Consider the following 16,232-nt stretch of genomic DNA (forward strand, 5'->3'; position numbering starts at 1 on the left):
TGATATGGCAGTCGCACACTTCAACTCTGTTCCTGCCCCTATGGCAGAAGCCAGCCACAGGGCAGCCTGGTGTGGCTAGAGCCCCAGAGCTTCAAAGGGAGTTGGTAACGATGAGAAGGGAATGGATGCCATGTGACAGGGATGACATTTGAAAGATTTCCAGAAAGCCAGAATTTCTACTGAGTCCCTTTTAGAGATTTCATCCCCATCACACCACCTTTATAATAAGCTTGAAGAGGACCAGGCCCCCAAAAGAAGAGTGGTACCTTCTTTTCTCAACAATGACCCAATTTTTCTTCTGACCTTACTAACATATACATTTACTCTGTAAAATATAAGGTGTTGAGGTAGGGTGAGTGGAGGGGGCTCTAAATGTTGATTAGGCAATTGGGGAGGAAAAGGAGGTTTTTGCTATAACTTCCATTCTTTAAATCTACAATTCCATGCTCTTTAAAAGCCTTATAATTTTCTGGATCTGGGAGCTGGGCTATTTCAGGGTCACTGGATTTATTTCAGTTGGCACCTGAACTGACTTGAAACAAGTGTGTGTGGAAAAGAGCTATTTTGAGAAGGAATAAACCAAGACTGCCCTGATAGAATATGCAAGCTGGTGGGTCTTGACTCCTTAAAGGATTATGAAATTTATTTGATTGGTCCCAATCTTTATATGACCACCCCAATCAGGAACCTTCCCGTCCCGCCAAAAGGCCCCCTCACGTGCGCTCCCAGTCAGTACCCCATGCAAAGATAAAATAGATGATATTTTTAAACATGGGTCGTGTTCAAAAGAAGCGGAAACTCTGAAGGAGAAACACACTGGGTAGAAGGTTATTCCTGGGGCTCCACCCCCTGCTCCATCAAGTCCTCTGAGCATGAGCTGGGCTCTGAGAAGGAAGAGACAGGAACCAGTTGGTCATGTCCACGTGGCCTCAGAAGCTGAGTACGTGACGGTCACCAGATGCCTAGGCAGGCTCCCTTGAAATGGCAGGGCTGGTGTCCAAAATCCTGCTGGGTCATTGCTATTTACAGGCAGCCTTCCCGGCGTGCGGTGGATATCCCAAGCGGGGCTATTTTTAAGCAGGGCTATGGCCTGCCGTGGGTTAAGCTGGTGTGGACAGAAAGCGAGATGATCTAGCCATCTACTGCAGATGGCCTGATCTTGAACAGAAACGTGACTTATTGTCCCTGGATCCAGGCCCCAGACAAAGACGCTGGAAGGAGGTGCCTCCAGCCCCTGGCTCAGGGCCCGGTCAGCTGCTGGAGCCAGGCAGCTTGAGACATCCTCCTCTCCGACCTTGGCTTGAGGGGTTCATCCTCCAGAGCTCACCAGGACCCCAAGGCTGGTACACCTGAGAGAAGAGAGAAACAAATCCCTCAACAGATGTGCAATTTCACCTGCTGGCCCTTACCATTCTGAGATCCAGAGCCCTGGCAGAGGAGCCTCCAGGACCAGGCCTGGGGAGCAAGACTGGCTCCGCCTTTTATGTTTCAGAGAAAGGGCAGGTGCTATAAAGGGCCCAGCGCCCAGGGGCCTGCCTTCAAGGGTACAGCTGTGGGGGCCGGTGCGCCCGGAGGTCTGCGCTGGGATTGGCGAGGCCCTCTGGCCCCGCCCCGCCGGGGAGGCTTTTCCAGGCCGGCCCGGCCAGCCCGCCCTGCATACGCATCTTGGCTGTGTGCGCTCAGCAGGACGTGGGAGACTCCGGCTTCAAGGTCGGTGAGTCTGTGAAACTCTGCTTTATTCCTCCAAAGAGGGGTCATGGCTAGAGCCAGTGTGAAGGGCCTTGGAGGAGTGGTTGCAGGGCTGTGGGCCGGGACCCCGTTAGGACGCTGACTGGGAGGAGGCAATGGCGACTCGCTAAAGCCAGCAGAGCTCCCGCCCTTGGCCGAAGCGCCCCCTCCTCCCTGCACACAGGTGGGGGCAGCTCAGCACCAGGAGCGGAACAAATCAGCACGCTGCCTGCAGGGCCTCTTTTTGGTAGTGAATCAGGAATTTTTCTTGATGGAAAAAAAAAATCTAAAGGCTGTATTTTGACACTAAGTTTGGGACAACTTCAAACTTCAAATATCTTTCCCTTGTAATTCAGAGTCTAATCCACTCATTTCTGGGAATGTTTTTCCCCAGCAGTCTCAGTCTCAAAAGACGTGTAAATCAGTGACTTGGGATGAACTAACTAGAAAATTAAATTTTTGAGAAGCTATTTACTAATAAGCCCAATAGCCAGGCCCACTTTAAACTGGCAAATAGTATTGCTAGAGATTCAGTTTTGCTGTCACTAATACTAACACATTGATAATGAGACAAGTAACCGTCTCCCCTCCCTGCCATCCTTACCTTTCCCACCGGAGGTTAATTAAAAAAACAACAACAACAAAAACCTGTGGAATTGGCCCCATGTGTTTCACCTGGGCAGAGGCCTGTTCTTCGCTAGCTTGGTTGCTTGGTTGTCCCGGGGTTAAAATCAATCCTGTTCTTGCCCCTGGAGTGGTCTGCCTTCAAATGCTCTCCTCCGAATATGAGGAAGAGTGACATTTGACAAACAGACCAAAACCTTTAGGTCTCCTCAGTGCTGCCCTTTAGACCTTCCAGAAAGTGTTGCCAGGCTCGTGACCCCTCACAGTGTCAGCTGAGTCAAGTGAGGGGCAGTTAGCGGCCCTCAGGACAAGGTTACGCTAGGTACACCAGTGTGCTGTTTCCAGAAGGGCTGCTTTTCCTGTCTACGGCTCTCACATTTTCTCTGTTCTGAACTCGTGTCCTTGGTCTGTTCTCTCTGTGCTCTCATGGAGGCGAGCATGGCCACAGCATGTGGCCAGAGACTTCCTGACAGGCAGGCTCTTCCGGGAGGCTCTTGGCCTTGTTTGGCAGTGTGAGCACTTCACTTCCTCTGCATCGATAGGCACCTTTTCCAAAGACCCCAGACTTTGGAGTTAATCACACCTGTGGGTTAAGGCACTGTCACAGCAAAGCACAGGAGTGCCACATGCACCCCATGGACTCTGCCAGCCTCATGACCAAGTCACATCATTAGGAAATGGGCCATAGGCAGGTCAGTTTTCCTAAGGAAAACTGTGGGTTGGGTCAGGGGGAGTGCCATACAGAATGGGGAGTCCTGGGGTTTCAGACACAGGAGGGGGACTGACTTTGCCCCTAGCTCAGAGGCCCTGGGCCTCCATCTCTGCCATAGCCTACAGCAGGCTCCATGTGTCTTCCCAAAGGAAGCCGCATAGAGCCTGTGTCAAGCATTCTGGGAGCTCCTGCCCACAGAGCCAGGAATCCAGCAGCAACCCATGCTGAAGGTGACTGCTGGAGGTCACACCCTTCCTGGGAAGCCTCAGAGACTCCCTCCCTTGGGCGGGGAAGAAGGCAGCCCACTTCTTCACAGCACTTCAAAGGACTAGATGGCTCCTAGCTTCCTGTTTTCTTGAAAACAATTTACCCTTGAGGGACAAGTCTGGTAACGGTCCCATGCCTTCATCACGGAGGCCTAGGAAAGGCCTCTGTTTTACAGAGTAGGATTCTAAATATCTCCTGCCTAGGACTGTCTATTTGCTGAGTAGAACAGTAATGCCAAGAGTGCCCGTTAAGGTTGGCTGCATACCGAGTGGTTGTGAGGTAACGCAAACCCTTTGCTGTCTTAGAACTGGGAGGAGACAGGCATTTTCTGCTGGCCTAGGAGCCTGGCATCGTGAGAATTTGTTCAGAGTGTTCTGTGGAGCTGGTCCAAGCCCAAGGACGTCCTCTGTTTTGGGGTGGCTCTCTGGATGGAAAGCTGACACGTGGTCCTCCTCCTGCCCTTCCACCTGCCCTCTGGCTGAGGAGTTCAGACACACGGACTCTGTGAATGGCTGGACCAGAAATAAGTCTGAGTCAGCAGAAAGGCAGACATGGTCCATCCGGGATGCCCAGGAAGAGCAGGGGGCTTGGGCTGGAGGCAGTGACAGAACCCAAGGCCTCCCCTTCACATTCTAGGATGTCACAGAACCAGAGAAGACCATTAAGACCAGGATCTGAACTCCCAGTATACTTGCCTGGGACCAAGAAATGTACAGCTTGTGGCCACTTAACAAAAGGGCTTGATGCGGCTTCCTTGTTTTTTTAATGGGGAGGGCAGTGTAGGAACAAACAGAATATTATTGCTTTTGGCTCTGTCTGGCTGTGCTCTTGCACCTCCCCATCGCCCCAAATCTCCCTGGCTTGGAGCCCAGGTATTCTGCCAATTTTAACCTAGATGCTGTAAGCAGTGTTTTTCAATTCGGGAGTCATCGCGGTGTTCCAGGTTAGGGAAACTGAGGCAGAAGGCTTCTATGGGGTGAGAGCTGGAGACCACCTTTCTCCTCACAGTGGCACAACATCCCTAGCAAGGCCTGGCAGGCACATTGAGCACTAGGGTCAGAGTGGGGCGGGCAGAGATATCCCTGGCATCTGGGTTACTTCAGCGGGAGCCTGAGGACAGGGAAAGAGAACAAGTTTATAATCTGCAACTCTAGGAGGAGTCATATGCCCTGAGGTGACAATCCTGTGACTAGGAGCCGCTGTGGTAAATACACTTCTACGGTCTTGGGGGTTTGACCGAGCAGAATGATCTGTGGCACCACAGCTTTTAAGCCCCAAGGGTGGTTTCCCTCCAATTTCTGGTCAGTGAAGGGCTGTATGTGAGGTGCTGTGGTCTGCAAGGAAGCTGAATCCAGCGCTAAAGACAAACCTGGGTTCAAATCCCAGCTCTACTAGTGTGCTGGCACTGAAACCTGGGGCAGGTCGCTTCTCTTGAGCCTCAGTTTCCCCATGCACAAAATAAAGCATACTTGGCAGGATTGTTACATAGACTGATTGTGTTTGTAAGGTCCCTTGCATAATGCATGGCTCATGATAGGCGCTCATAAATGTTAGTTCAAAAAGAAGACAGAAGGTTTGACTCAGTCGGTGTATAGGGTTGGAAAGGATATTCTAGGTAAAAGAAAACACTCAAGCAAAGGCTCAGAGGTGGCAAAGTCAAGGACCTGTTCAGTGATGCCAGGAAGTCATTGGAGACACTGTTGGAGGGGTAGAGTCTGGAAGAACTGGGGAGCCCAATTGGTTAAATCAATTTTGTGAACCCCAATGTTGGTTTTCAGAGGATGATCAGTAGATCTGAAAGTATGTGATAGACACCTTTGAAGTCTTGTCTGCAGAGATAGAAAATACAAATTAAATGAAGCCAGCTGTGGTGGCTCACACCTCTAATCCCAGCAATTTGGGAGGCTGAGGCAGGTGGATCACTTGAGGTCAGGAGTTCGAGACCAGCCTGGCCAACATGGCAAAATCCCATCTCTACTAAAAGTACAATATTAGCCACATGTGGTGGTGGGCGCCTGTAATCCCAGCTACTTGGGAGGCTGAGGCAGGAGAATTGCTTGAACCCGGGAGGTGCTGACTGCAGTGAGCCAAGATCGCACCACTGCACTCCAGCCTGGGCGACAGGGCGAGACTCTGTCTCAAATTAAATGAAACACTCAAATGCTAAAAATGTTAGCTAAAATCAAAAGGCATTCAGAAAAGGGGCAGGCCGAGTGCTGGCTGGAATAATCAGGTGTGGCTTTGGGGAGGGAGTGATGATGATCCGATAGCCTTAGGGTCATCAGAGGAAGGGACTCATTTAATCGGTGCCTGCTGCAGCCTGTCCCATCATCTTCACATCTCCCCATAGGGAGACCTCATCATGCCCATGATGGGGAGGAGCTGCTGAGGCTCAGGTGGGTACCAAGCAGGGTTCCTGCACCTAGTGGGGCTTGGTAACATCCTGTAATCAGGGAGCTTTTTCTCACTATACATGTGAGGGCCCCACTCTTGGAGAGGCTCATTCAAAAGGGTGGAGCCTAGAAATCCAAAATTTTAACACACATCAAATTTTTCTTTTTTAGGTTTTTACTTTTTTATCATAAAGGTAACACATGCTTATTTTTACAAGTGATACAATAGAGTTCCATTAAGAGAAAATTAATCTGCCTTCTCCAAGTCTGTTACTCCGAAGCAACCCTTTTAGCAGTTTGATGAATATCCTTCAATACTTTTATGTTCATACAAATATATAAAAATATATATGTATATACATCATTGTTAAAAAATTGCAACCACTCATATTCAGTCCTAAGCAAGTTTTTCTTTTAACCTAAAAAGGTGTCACAGATGGGCCTCCAGGTAAGTGGAGGCAGTTTTAACTCCTTTAATAGCTGCAGAATATTTCACCACCTGAATGCACTAGCATTTGTTGAGTGGCAGTGCTGGGCTTCTCAAACTATCTGTGGCAAAATCTCTTATTAATTTCTAATCCATAGCAGACTCAAACATTTGTAAAATATGATAAAGTGCAACTATTAGAAAAATAGAATAAGGCTGGGCATGGTGGCTCACACCTGTAATCCCAGCACTTCGGGAGGCCGAGGCGGGCAGATCACGAGGTCAGGAGATGGAGACCATCCTGGCTAACATGGTGAAACCCCGTCTGTACTAAAAATACAGAAAATTAGCCTGGTGAGGTGGCAAGCACCTGTAGTCCCAGCTACTCGGGAGGCTGAGGCAGGAGAATGGCGTGAACCCAGGAGGCGGAGCTTGCAGTGAGCCGAGATCGTGCCACTGCACTCCAGCCTGGGCGACAGAGCGAGACTGTCTCAAAGAAAAGAAAAATAAACAGGCATACGAAATGCCAGCTCAAAATTTAAAAAGTAAAATGACTATCAAAGTGCTGTAGGTGTTCTAAATGCTTACTCTCAATTCCTGTACTTACATGGTCATGAACTGCTAACAGCCCACAGACCACACTTTGGCAGCATTGGTCTGGGGTCAGCCTTCCACGAGTTGAAAAAATCACTCTTCTGTGAAGACCTTGTCACTTTTCACCACCTCCAAATTCAAGTCCCAGGTCTCACAGTTTGTTCCTTTGGCTATGGCTCCAATGCCATCGTGCTTTGGCTCCAGCCTGTCTCTGCAGTCCCTCTCCTGCCTCTGCACATTCTGTCCACTGTATCTGGAAAGTCCTCCCTTTATCCACCAGGTGAGGTGAAGTGATAGCCCCGAAGATTTTTCACCTCTTCTAGAAAGCCCTCTCTGACCCAGCAGGCAAATTTGGGTCTTCTCTCCTCTTTACTATTTTTGCTCTTGTCCTTTGGATTATAGTGGTAGGTTTTAATAGTGATCTGTCTCCCCCACCTGGCTGTACCCTGAACTCTATAAAAGCTCCTTGAGGGCAGCCCCAGTATGACACAAGGATTGGTTCTGTAACATTTGTTGAGCAGATGGAGGGATGGATGAGCAGATGGATGGATGGATGGACAAGTGGATGGATGAAAGAGCTTCCAGGCTTAGCTCTCAGGCTGTAACGTAATCTTTGCTGTACACAGGCTGTGAACTGGGTGGTTGGCCTTGCCCATGTTCAAATCCATCCCTGGTGGAACAGGTGTTCTGTTCTAGACTCTAGAATCTGTCAGGGTTGTCTTGAACCATAGGTTTCCTTGAGGCCCTCTAGGGTAGGTAGCCACCACAAATTCCAGGCAGAATCAGTCCTAGCTTAATTCAACTCTCCAAATTTCAGGGGAATTATCTTCCGTAGAGTCCCTCCAGAGGCAAATTTGTATTAGTGACAGTGGCCCAGGATGCTGTGTCCTCATCTTAGGAATCTGGACTAGGAATAGAACAGGGGACACATTTAGCCCTTTCTTTTTTTTCGGCAGCATTCAAGGGCAGGCTAAGTCTGCTGTGGGCTGAGGGGAATGGCCATTTCCCCAGCTGGAAGATGCCTGGAAAGCAGCTTTGGGGAGGGAGGAATGGGGGCACATGGCATCCATAGTCCTCCACTGATGCACATGGGTGTGCAGGGGTCTATTCATTGTTTCCACTCGAATCCTTTGCAGTGTGTGACCTGGTCCTAGTCCCAGGGCACGTGGAGGCATGCAATACAATACTTTGGTATGGTTAAGACCTGACAAGGCTCCTCAAACAACATCGTTGAATGGTCTGTCCCATAGCCGACCATGCCCTCCCAGGACCCCCCAACATGCTGGCTCCCCAAGTAGAGCACAAATCACATACAATTTCTGGTTGCCAGCAGAGGGCCCTGATGAAGAGTGTGCACTATGACTGCTGGCCAGAATCCCAGCGCTGCCACTCACAAACCATGTGGTCCTGGGCGAGTTACTTTGCCTTTCTCTCCCTGCATCTGCTCACTTGTAAAATGGGAATAACATGAGCACACAGGGTTTTTTCCTCAGACTAAGGACTCTGGAAAAGCTGCCACATAGTAGGTAAATAGTCATCAGATGAATAAGTAGGCAAATACATATCTCTACCCCCCCCTCGTCCCCTCTTTCCCCTCCCTCCAATGCTGCCCACCATGGCTTCCCCCTACCTGAGACATATCAGTGTCATTCACTCACTTGCCCTTGACTCACATGACCCGCTGACCGCCTGGAAGCCTGTAGTGAGTGGTGTTTGGTGTTCCTGCGAAGGAAGGCCCCAAGAGCCATCCCCTGGTTCGGCTTCCCCTCAGTGCTGCCCGGAATGATACCTGTGTGCTGTGGGCATTTTGGCCCCATACTTAGCCTCCCCTCGGCATCCGCCTATTGAAACCCTGCTTGAGGGAAAACACTCAGCATCCCTGAGAGACCAGGGAGGATCTGAGGCAGCTGGGACTCTCTGGCAGCTCCATTCCTTGGGAGACAAAGGGTAGTGACAGTGGCCCAGAGGAATGGGGGCACGCGGCATCCATAGTCCTCCATTGATGCACATGGGTGTGCAGGGGTCTATTTATTGTTTCCACTCAAATCCTTTGCAGTGTGTGACCTGGTCCTAGTCCCAGGGCGTATGGAGGCATGCAATACAATACCTTAGTATGGTTAAGACCCCATCTAGACATGCTGTAATATTTGTATGCTAAACTATTGCAAGTGAAAGGACCTTTATTTAAATGAGTGCCTGATGCAGAACAGACACTCGATACATATGATTTCCCTTTAGCTGTGTGACCTTGGGCTGTTAATGTCTCTGTTTTTGAGTTCCCTCCTCTGTGACATGGGATACCTGCTTTTTGAGCTTGTTTTGAAAAAAGTAACCCGCCCTTGAAAGTACTCTGATTTTGTTTTCTCTCCTTATTCAGATATTAAAAATGTTATCATAATTACAGTTGTCCAACGGTAAAATGGGTTGCTTTGTCAAGTGGTGGGATCCCCAGCACTGCTGGTATTTAAGGAGGGCTGAGGAAAAGGGATGCCTGAATTTCAGCTGAGGTAATTGACCTCTGAAGTCTCTCAGGTTCCTGACATTCATTCACTCACACATCAGACATTTAATGATAACCTATCGTGTGTGGGCCAGTGTGCCTGAGAACCAAGACAAACTGTGGCCCAGTTCTACATTCATTGGGTCTTGTCCCTCTGAAGTGTAGGATGGACCCAGTGATTGTCCCTTGTCCCTTTGATGCGTGGAATTCCCAGTGATTGTCCACCCCTGACTGGAGCCTTGCCAAGCTTCTTACACTGTGCCCAGCACGTGGAGGGAGGAAACCAATTCATGCTCCTCGTGAATTCCAGAATGTTACCCCACAAGCCCATGCAAAAAGGGGAAGAGCTTCCTCCTTTTTCTTAGAGCATTTCCTTTAGAAAACTTGTAAATTATTTTGTTGCCCCTTTGAAATGTATATAAATCTTTTTAAAAGCTAAGTAAGGCTCCAGTTGATTTTACAACCTAGGACTCTTTTCCTGCAAAGGCCTGGAAACCATCTCTTTGAAAATGTAGACATCAAGGATAGCTCCCTACCTCCCACTGTCAGTGGGAGGGCAGTGGATAGTAGTCTCATTTAAGCACCTGGCTCCAAGTTGTAAAACTACCTGCTGTCCTAGAAACTTGACTTTTATTTTTCCTTTTGATAAAGGCAATTAGCGAACACAAATGGTCACCAGGTGAATTTAGGATGAATTATGCTTGACAAATGGTGCTGTCAAGTCCTCTTACTTTAGTTCAAGAACATGTATGTAATGAATGGGTCCTATTTGCTTGCTTACATAAAAGGGTGGGATGTCTGTCTTTGCAATCTCCTTAGCAGAATGCTAAAGATGTGCATCACTCGTTTAATGTTTATTCAATAATAAAATATTTTCTTTCTCCTATATTTTATGGAGAGGATTTTCTGGGGTGGGAGGAAATTTAAATTGTTTCCCCAACACCTAGCACTTGCTCCTCATCTGATTCTTCCTTCCCAATCTGCCTGCTCAGTCAGAACCCTTAAAAAAAAAAAAAAAAAGGAAACAGAAGGACATGCACATTTATGCCTTGTACTCTGCTGGCTTTGGTCTGTTATCTGTGGGGTAGTCTCTGCTGTGTCACACACGGACATCTCTGAGGATGCGCACAATGAGCTCCCATGGTTCAGACAGCCTGTCATGGTCAAAAGGTCAGGAGCCTGCACTGGGCCACCCTAATTTGCAGATACCAGGAAACGGAGCAGGTACATGCTCAATACCAGAACTGTCAGTCTCACTTGGTGGCTTTTATTGATAGGATTTCAAAACCCATGTCTGAAAGAAATGTGTGTCACATCATATAAGTAGATTTCATTCAAAAGTTTGTGGGCTTTTTGTTTGTTTTTTTGTGAGCCGAAGATTTGTTCATTTCTTGCGTTTGAAGTACTCTTTGATGACATCCTTGGGCTGAGACTCCTTGCCATAGTCCTTTACTACACAACTGCAACCAACCACTTTACAGCGTTTCCCCTCTCTGTCAATTTTACAGAGGCCGCCTACTCATTCCCCTAGTTTCTTGTCATCAACCTTAATTAGGTTGATTTGGTGTTTAGCACAAAGGATCTCGACCAACTTGACATATATAGGCTCATCATAATTGGATGCAGGCACACAAAGATGGGGTTGGTTCTGGTTGCCAAGCATGCCAAAAAAGCCAAACATTGACGCTGGGATTTGTAGTGAGAAAAAGGCGTTTATTCCTGGGTGCCAAGCAAGAAGAATGGGTACCTAGCACTTAACACCTGAGCTCCCTGCTAGCTTATAAGCAAGGGTTTTTAAAGCAGCAGTGAGGGGGTATCCAAAATGAGTTAAGAGCTAGGGAATTTCTGGAACTTCCTTATCTATTTTTTGGTTTCAGTCTGTCCGAGTTCTATGACAGTGGTCAGCATTTTCCATCTGCTGTGGGAATTGGTTTCTGAAAAGCAATGCAAGGGCATAGGTCAAGATGCTATCTTTAGTTTCTACAGGGAATCAAACATTTTGTGACTCTGACTTACTTGGGTGGCTTTTAAGTTATTATCTTCTTGTTTAGCAGGTTATTCGTTAACTTCCCTAATTGCTGGTTGTAGGACTAGCTAGGTACCTGGAACTTCCCTTAAAGGGACTGAGAATGTTGCCTTGATTTCTATGCTTGGCACGTGTGGGTAAGGGGAGGAGCCCAGCAGGGCCATAAGAGAGGTCCCTCGGGAAGACAATACAAACAAACAGTACAGTAGGAGTTAACAGGATAGAGATATGTGGCACTGAGTTTACCTGCAGATGCCAAAAAGGCACAGAGCACAAGGGCAGACGAATGAGCAGTCCGTGAGTGCACTGCGAACTGAGAGAGAATGCAGTCATCTTGAGCTAGAAGGGAACAGATTTTGTGGAGATTGAGGCACTAGGCTGTGGTCCAATTAGGCAGAGAAAGATGGACAACAAAGTCCAAACGGTAGGGGGTGATAAGAAGCAAGAAACAGTAATAACTGTTTCTAAAGCAAATTAGATTTGTTGCATTAGCACAAAATAGAAACAGCAAACTAGTATTTTAAAAAGTCATATACAGTATATAATATTAGAATAGAGATACAAATGTAGATATACATGTGTGCTTTTCAAATTGAGATCATGCAAAGCTCTAGTGCAATGGAGCTGAATGTGAGGCTAGCTACCATGTCCTGATGTTCTGGGCCCCCATAACAGGCCTTGAATGATGTGTGCAAGAACTGTGTGAGCTTTCATGAAATTCCTAATAGGATTTTTTCTTTTCTTTTTTTTTTTTTTTTGAGACAAGTCTCTATCACACAGGCTGCTGGAGTGCAGTGGTGTGATCTCACCTCACTGCAACCTCCGCCTCCTGGGTTCAAGCGATTCTTGTGCCTCAGCCTCCCGAGTGGCTGGGATTACAGGCACGTGCTACCACACCTGGCTAATATTTTTTGTATTTTTAGTAGAGATGGGGTTTTGCCATGTTGGCCAGGCTGGTCTCTAACTTCTGACCTCAGGTGATCCACCCACCTTGGCCTCCCAAAGTGCTGGGATTACGGGCATAAGCCACCACGCCCAGTCCCTAATATGATCTTATTTAGTTGACATTTGCCTCTTTCCCCAAAAATAGATCAAAGGAAATGTTTCCCTTTGTCCTGTTTCACACTAAATGGGTTGGGGAGGAACCAGGGGAGATGTCCACCTTCTGCCAGTGGCTGGGAAGTTTTCTGCAGGTCCTCCCCAGCATAGGCCAGCAGGCCACTTTTCACTAACACAAGTCACAAGCCAAGTGAGGTAAAGTTCCTTAGTGTAATGCATCATGGCTCATAGAAATCGCAAGATATGACTGCCTGCTTCATCATTAACATCACCTGCTCCTTCCTGGTGTGGGCCTCTGTGTTCTTGGGATGAGTAACCACTATCTATGTGGGCCTTTCTACCTGTCTGCCTTGACCTGAGCAATTCAACAGTCTGATGATGCTGGAGGTCTTAGCCTGGTTGTAAGACAAACTAAAATCAGACGCAGATGTCATCTGCCTGGGATTTCCAGAAAGAGCTCTCAGATTGCCTCAAAAACACATTGGAGCCTCTACACTACATACACTACAGTTACACGAAATGAGGCAACTCTCTTTTGGGCTCTACCCAAAAAAATTTCAATTTTGAAGACAAAGTTGTGGATAAGAGACTTCCTCTTCCCTGAGTGGATGAGTATACCAAAGCAGGCTCCCAAAGGGCACCACTGTGATGATACATGAGGGTATCAGCGGCTTGTCCTCAAACCTCTCACTGCCCTTCCTCTTCCACCCACTGGCTCCATCAAGGCGCATACCTGAAAGGCTTTCCTTTATCACAGTGCTACGTAGGAGGGGAAACGGACCAAGCCACTGTTCCTCTGTCAGGATTCCTTTGTGTAGGCATGCATCCCCCTATTTTTTTTTTTTTTTTTTTTTGAGACAGTCTTATTCCATAGCCCAGGCTGTAGTGCAGAGGCACAATCTCTGCTCACTGCAGCCTTCGCTTCCTGGGTTCAAGTAATTCTCCTGCCTCAGCCTCCCAAGTAGCTGGGATTACAGGCGCCTATCACCACGCCCAGCTAATTTTTGTTATTTTTAGTAGAGACAGGGTTTCGCCATGTTGGCCAGGAATCCAGGCTTTAGATCAAGGAGTCAAATGCCTGGTACAGCATCTGTGACATCAACACATGATGTAGGTCCAAAGTATGCCTGTGTTGAGGTTTTTTGGCAGCTGCTGCAGGCTTTGACAGCTGGGGCAGGGCAGAACCCCTTGTCAAGATCCAGAAAAGGGGGTGGAAAGAGGGAGTAGCTACCTCCCAGAGGTGTGAGGTGGGACAGCAGAGCTTGCTGGCCATGTGGAAAGAACACGTGAGGTGGAGTCAGACAGGTGTGCATTCAAATTCCATCTCTCACTCACTAGCAGTGTAACACTGAACCAGTCATTTAACTTCATGGAGGAGTATCTGGCTTCATCTGGAAAACAGGGACAATAGCATATAATGTGCCTGGTACAGCAGGTACCCAATGGCTCCCTCTCTCTTTTCCTCCTTGTAATGCAAATATTACTCATTTGGGTGGAGACGTACATTGAAGGCCTGAGAGAGCAGCTACATCTGAGGTCATCTGCGAGTTGAGAATGTGGGGAAGTTCTTAGGGCACGATGTCATCACTGGGTCATAGCAGTCTCTGCTGGGCAGAAATGGGGCCTGATGGCCAGACCTTCACTATAGGTCTTATGAAGCCTTTGAAAGAGTCCCAGGAGCCAGCGGGATGGGAAAGCTGAGACGGGGCAGCAGGTGATCAGGCAGAGGGCGCAGCAGGGCCAGAGCTGTGAAGAGTCCCAGCAGCTGTAGTGCGAGGGGCCCGGGGCCACCACACAGATCATCCACATCTGCCAGCAACACTTTGCTCTCAAACTGCTCCCCCACCAGTGGGCCCCAACACCTAAGGGCCTCACCACCCGCCCAACTGTAGACCAGAAATCTCAGGCATCCCTGGTTTTATCTTTCATTTCCAAACCATTAGCATGACCTGTCAGTACTGCCCCAGAATAGATGCAAATACATTCTCTCTCATCCTCGCTGACACACCTGGGTCTCAGCACATCTCTCACCTGGACAACCTCTCGGGCCTCTGACTGCTCTCTCTGCTTGCATTCTGCACATGTCCCTCTAAACCATTCTCCACTGGCAGCCAGAGCCGCCCCTGTAACTCATAAAATGAGCTCAGCTCGTCTCCTGCTTGCAAGCACATCTGTAAATTTCCTCTGCACTAGGATAAAACCCAGACTCCTTAGGGTGGTCTCGGGGCCTGCACACCTGTCTCCCCTCCACCCCGCCCGTCCATTCTTTCCGAAGGCCATGTGATTTACTCTCTGTGCTTCAGCTCCACTGACCTCCTTTCTGTCCTGGGGCAAGTCCAGATCTGTCCAGCTTTAAGGCTTTGCTGTTCTACTCTCTGCCCCTGCCTAGCCTATTTAAAAGTAGACATCACTTATACTTTCTCTGAATAATATCCTGCTTATTCCCTTCTTTGCACTCATCCCCACCTACAATGATTTTGTTTTCTTGTTTCTTGACTGTCTGCCACAAATGAATTAGAAGCCCCCACAGGAGAGAACTGTTTCTTTTGCTCACTTTCATATCATTATTGCCTAGCGCAGTGCCTAACACTTAGTAGGCTCTCAGTAAAGAGTTCCTTAATGGATGAATTCCATGCTTCCTGCTGGGGCTAGAAGCCAATCCCAGGCTGTAACCGATCTAAGACTTTCTGGGATCCCTGTGAGAAACGGGCACAGTGGCAGATATGAGGCCGGAAAACAGGGCCAATTAGAGTAGAGGGGATGGTGGGAAGAAACACGGGCAGCAGTGAAGTTAAGCCAGATTCCCTCAGCCTTGTGATATCTAGCAGCCAGGGTTCCCTGGAAGAAGGGTCCTTGTGGACCCGTACCTGCCAGTATTGGAAGTGTGGTCCTCTCACTGAACTGCTCACCATATGCTGACTGGGAAGCTGGATCAGCCAGCAAGGACCAACTGCAAAAAGAAACATTTGGGAAAAAGATGTGTGCTTCCTACAAGCTGTGAGATGCTCCTGCTGTTTCCCATCCCCTCTAGCTATAGAAGTGGAGCCCACAGTGAGGGTGTCTGAATGCTTGAGATTTTATCCCAGGGAGAAACATCCTGGCTGCTCTGGTTCCTCATCTCCTCTCCCTAGTGGTCTCTGAACAGAACAGTTCAGCCCGTTATGATAATGCTCAGAACATGGAGGGAATTGAAAAACATTAAAAAAGCTTTGCAATAAGCCTGAGATTTTTTGTTCCAAACTTTTGTCCTAATGGTTTCACAAGATATACTGATTTATAAAACCATGTTTGGAAACGAGGCAAAACCAAATACTATCTGCTTTGGTAGACACAGATTACCCCTTACAAACAAACATCTTCCCAGCTTTACTTATGCCACATGTTATCATGTGTGCAAATAACAAATCAAGCCTCTTCTGAGTAGGGGTTACAGCTGCAGAGAATGCTTATGTAACATTTGGGGCCTGCCAAATAACAGGGAAATGTGTAAGACAAAGCAATGTTCTGACTGCACAGCGTTTTAAAGACTAACTTTTAACATGCAAGAGAGATTTAGTTTAGTCATGAGGAAAAGTGATTTCATTGTAAGCCTTGATTCTGGGTCTTTGGAGAGCATGGAACAGCCATTGCCAGATCACCAGCCTGTTCAGTGAGACCTTTGTTTCAATTTCACAAACAAGGTTACTAATTAAGGCCTTAATAGTGAAATTCAATGCCTCTTTGTGTCCTGGCGAGAGAAAAACAGAGTCAAGGAAGCAGGAATTCTTTGCTTCACCAAAACCTGGAGTCTGTATCAATTCTCTTCAAGGAATCAAAGCAAGGATACTGAGGAATTTCAGTTCCAAGATTGCTTTGCTAGCCACAACCAAAGCTTCCCCAGGATTATCCGCACGAATCATCCT

At 47.9% G+C, this 16,232-nt stretch overlaps 2 protein-coding genes across 21 annotated transcripts in view; one reads left to right on the forward strand and one right to left on the reverse strand.

The window, feature by feature from the left end:
- Positions 1-757: 757 nt before the first annotated feature.
- LOC134731740 (uncharacterized) overlaps positions 758-16,232 on the reverse strand; it is a 63,801-nt gene continuing 48,326 nt past the window's right edge. For 3 of the 19 annotated variants that reach the window (XR_010114272.1, XR_010114267.1, XR_010114264.1), the window contains 3 exons: positions 15,198-15,280; positions 11,518-13,721; positions 5,459-7,652 (listed from right to left, as the gene is read on the reverse strand). Coding sequence is in view for 2 of the 19 variants with exons in the window: in XM_063612208.1 (XP_063468278.1) it covers positions 1,324-1,349; positions 3,597-3,843; positions 15,198-15,280 (356 nt within the window). In the remaining 17 variants the exon portion in view is untranslated. Of the gene's footprint in view, positions 1,350-3,596; positions 3,844-4,995; positions 5,161-5,458; positions 7,653-11,517; positions 14,077-14,096; positions 14,454-15,197; positions 15,281-16,232 lie in introns of those variants that run through there. The other 16 variants (XR_010114276.1, XR_010114266.1, XR_010114268.1 and 13 more) reach the window with 14 other exon arrangements.
- CKMT2 (creatine kinase, mitochondrial 2) overlaps positions 1,365-16,232 on the forward strand; it is a 33,694-nt gene continuing 18,826 nt past the window's right edge. Inside the window, exon 1 of one of the 2 annotated variants that reach the window (XM_055298184.2) lies at positions 1,365-1,714. The gene's annotated coding sequence lies outside the window, so the exon portion shown is untranslated. The remainder of the gene's footprint in view (positions 1,715-16,232) is intronic. The other variant, XM_055298183.2, reaches the window with a different exon arrangement.

This window comes from Symphalangus syndactylus, chromosome 11 (genome assembly GCF_028878055.3).
Source record: "Symphalangus syndactylus isolate Jambi chromosome 11, NHGRI_mSymSyn1-v2.1_pri, whole genome shotgun sequence".
NCBI classification, from domain to species: domain Eukaryota; kingdom Metazoa; phylum Chordata; class Mammalia; order Primates; family Hylobatidae; genus Symphalangus; species Symphalangus syndactylus.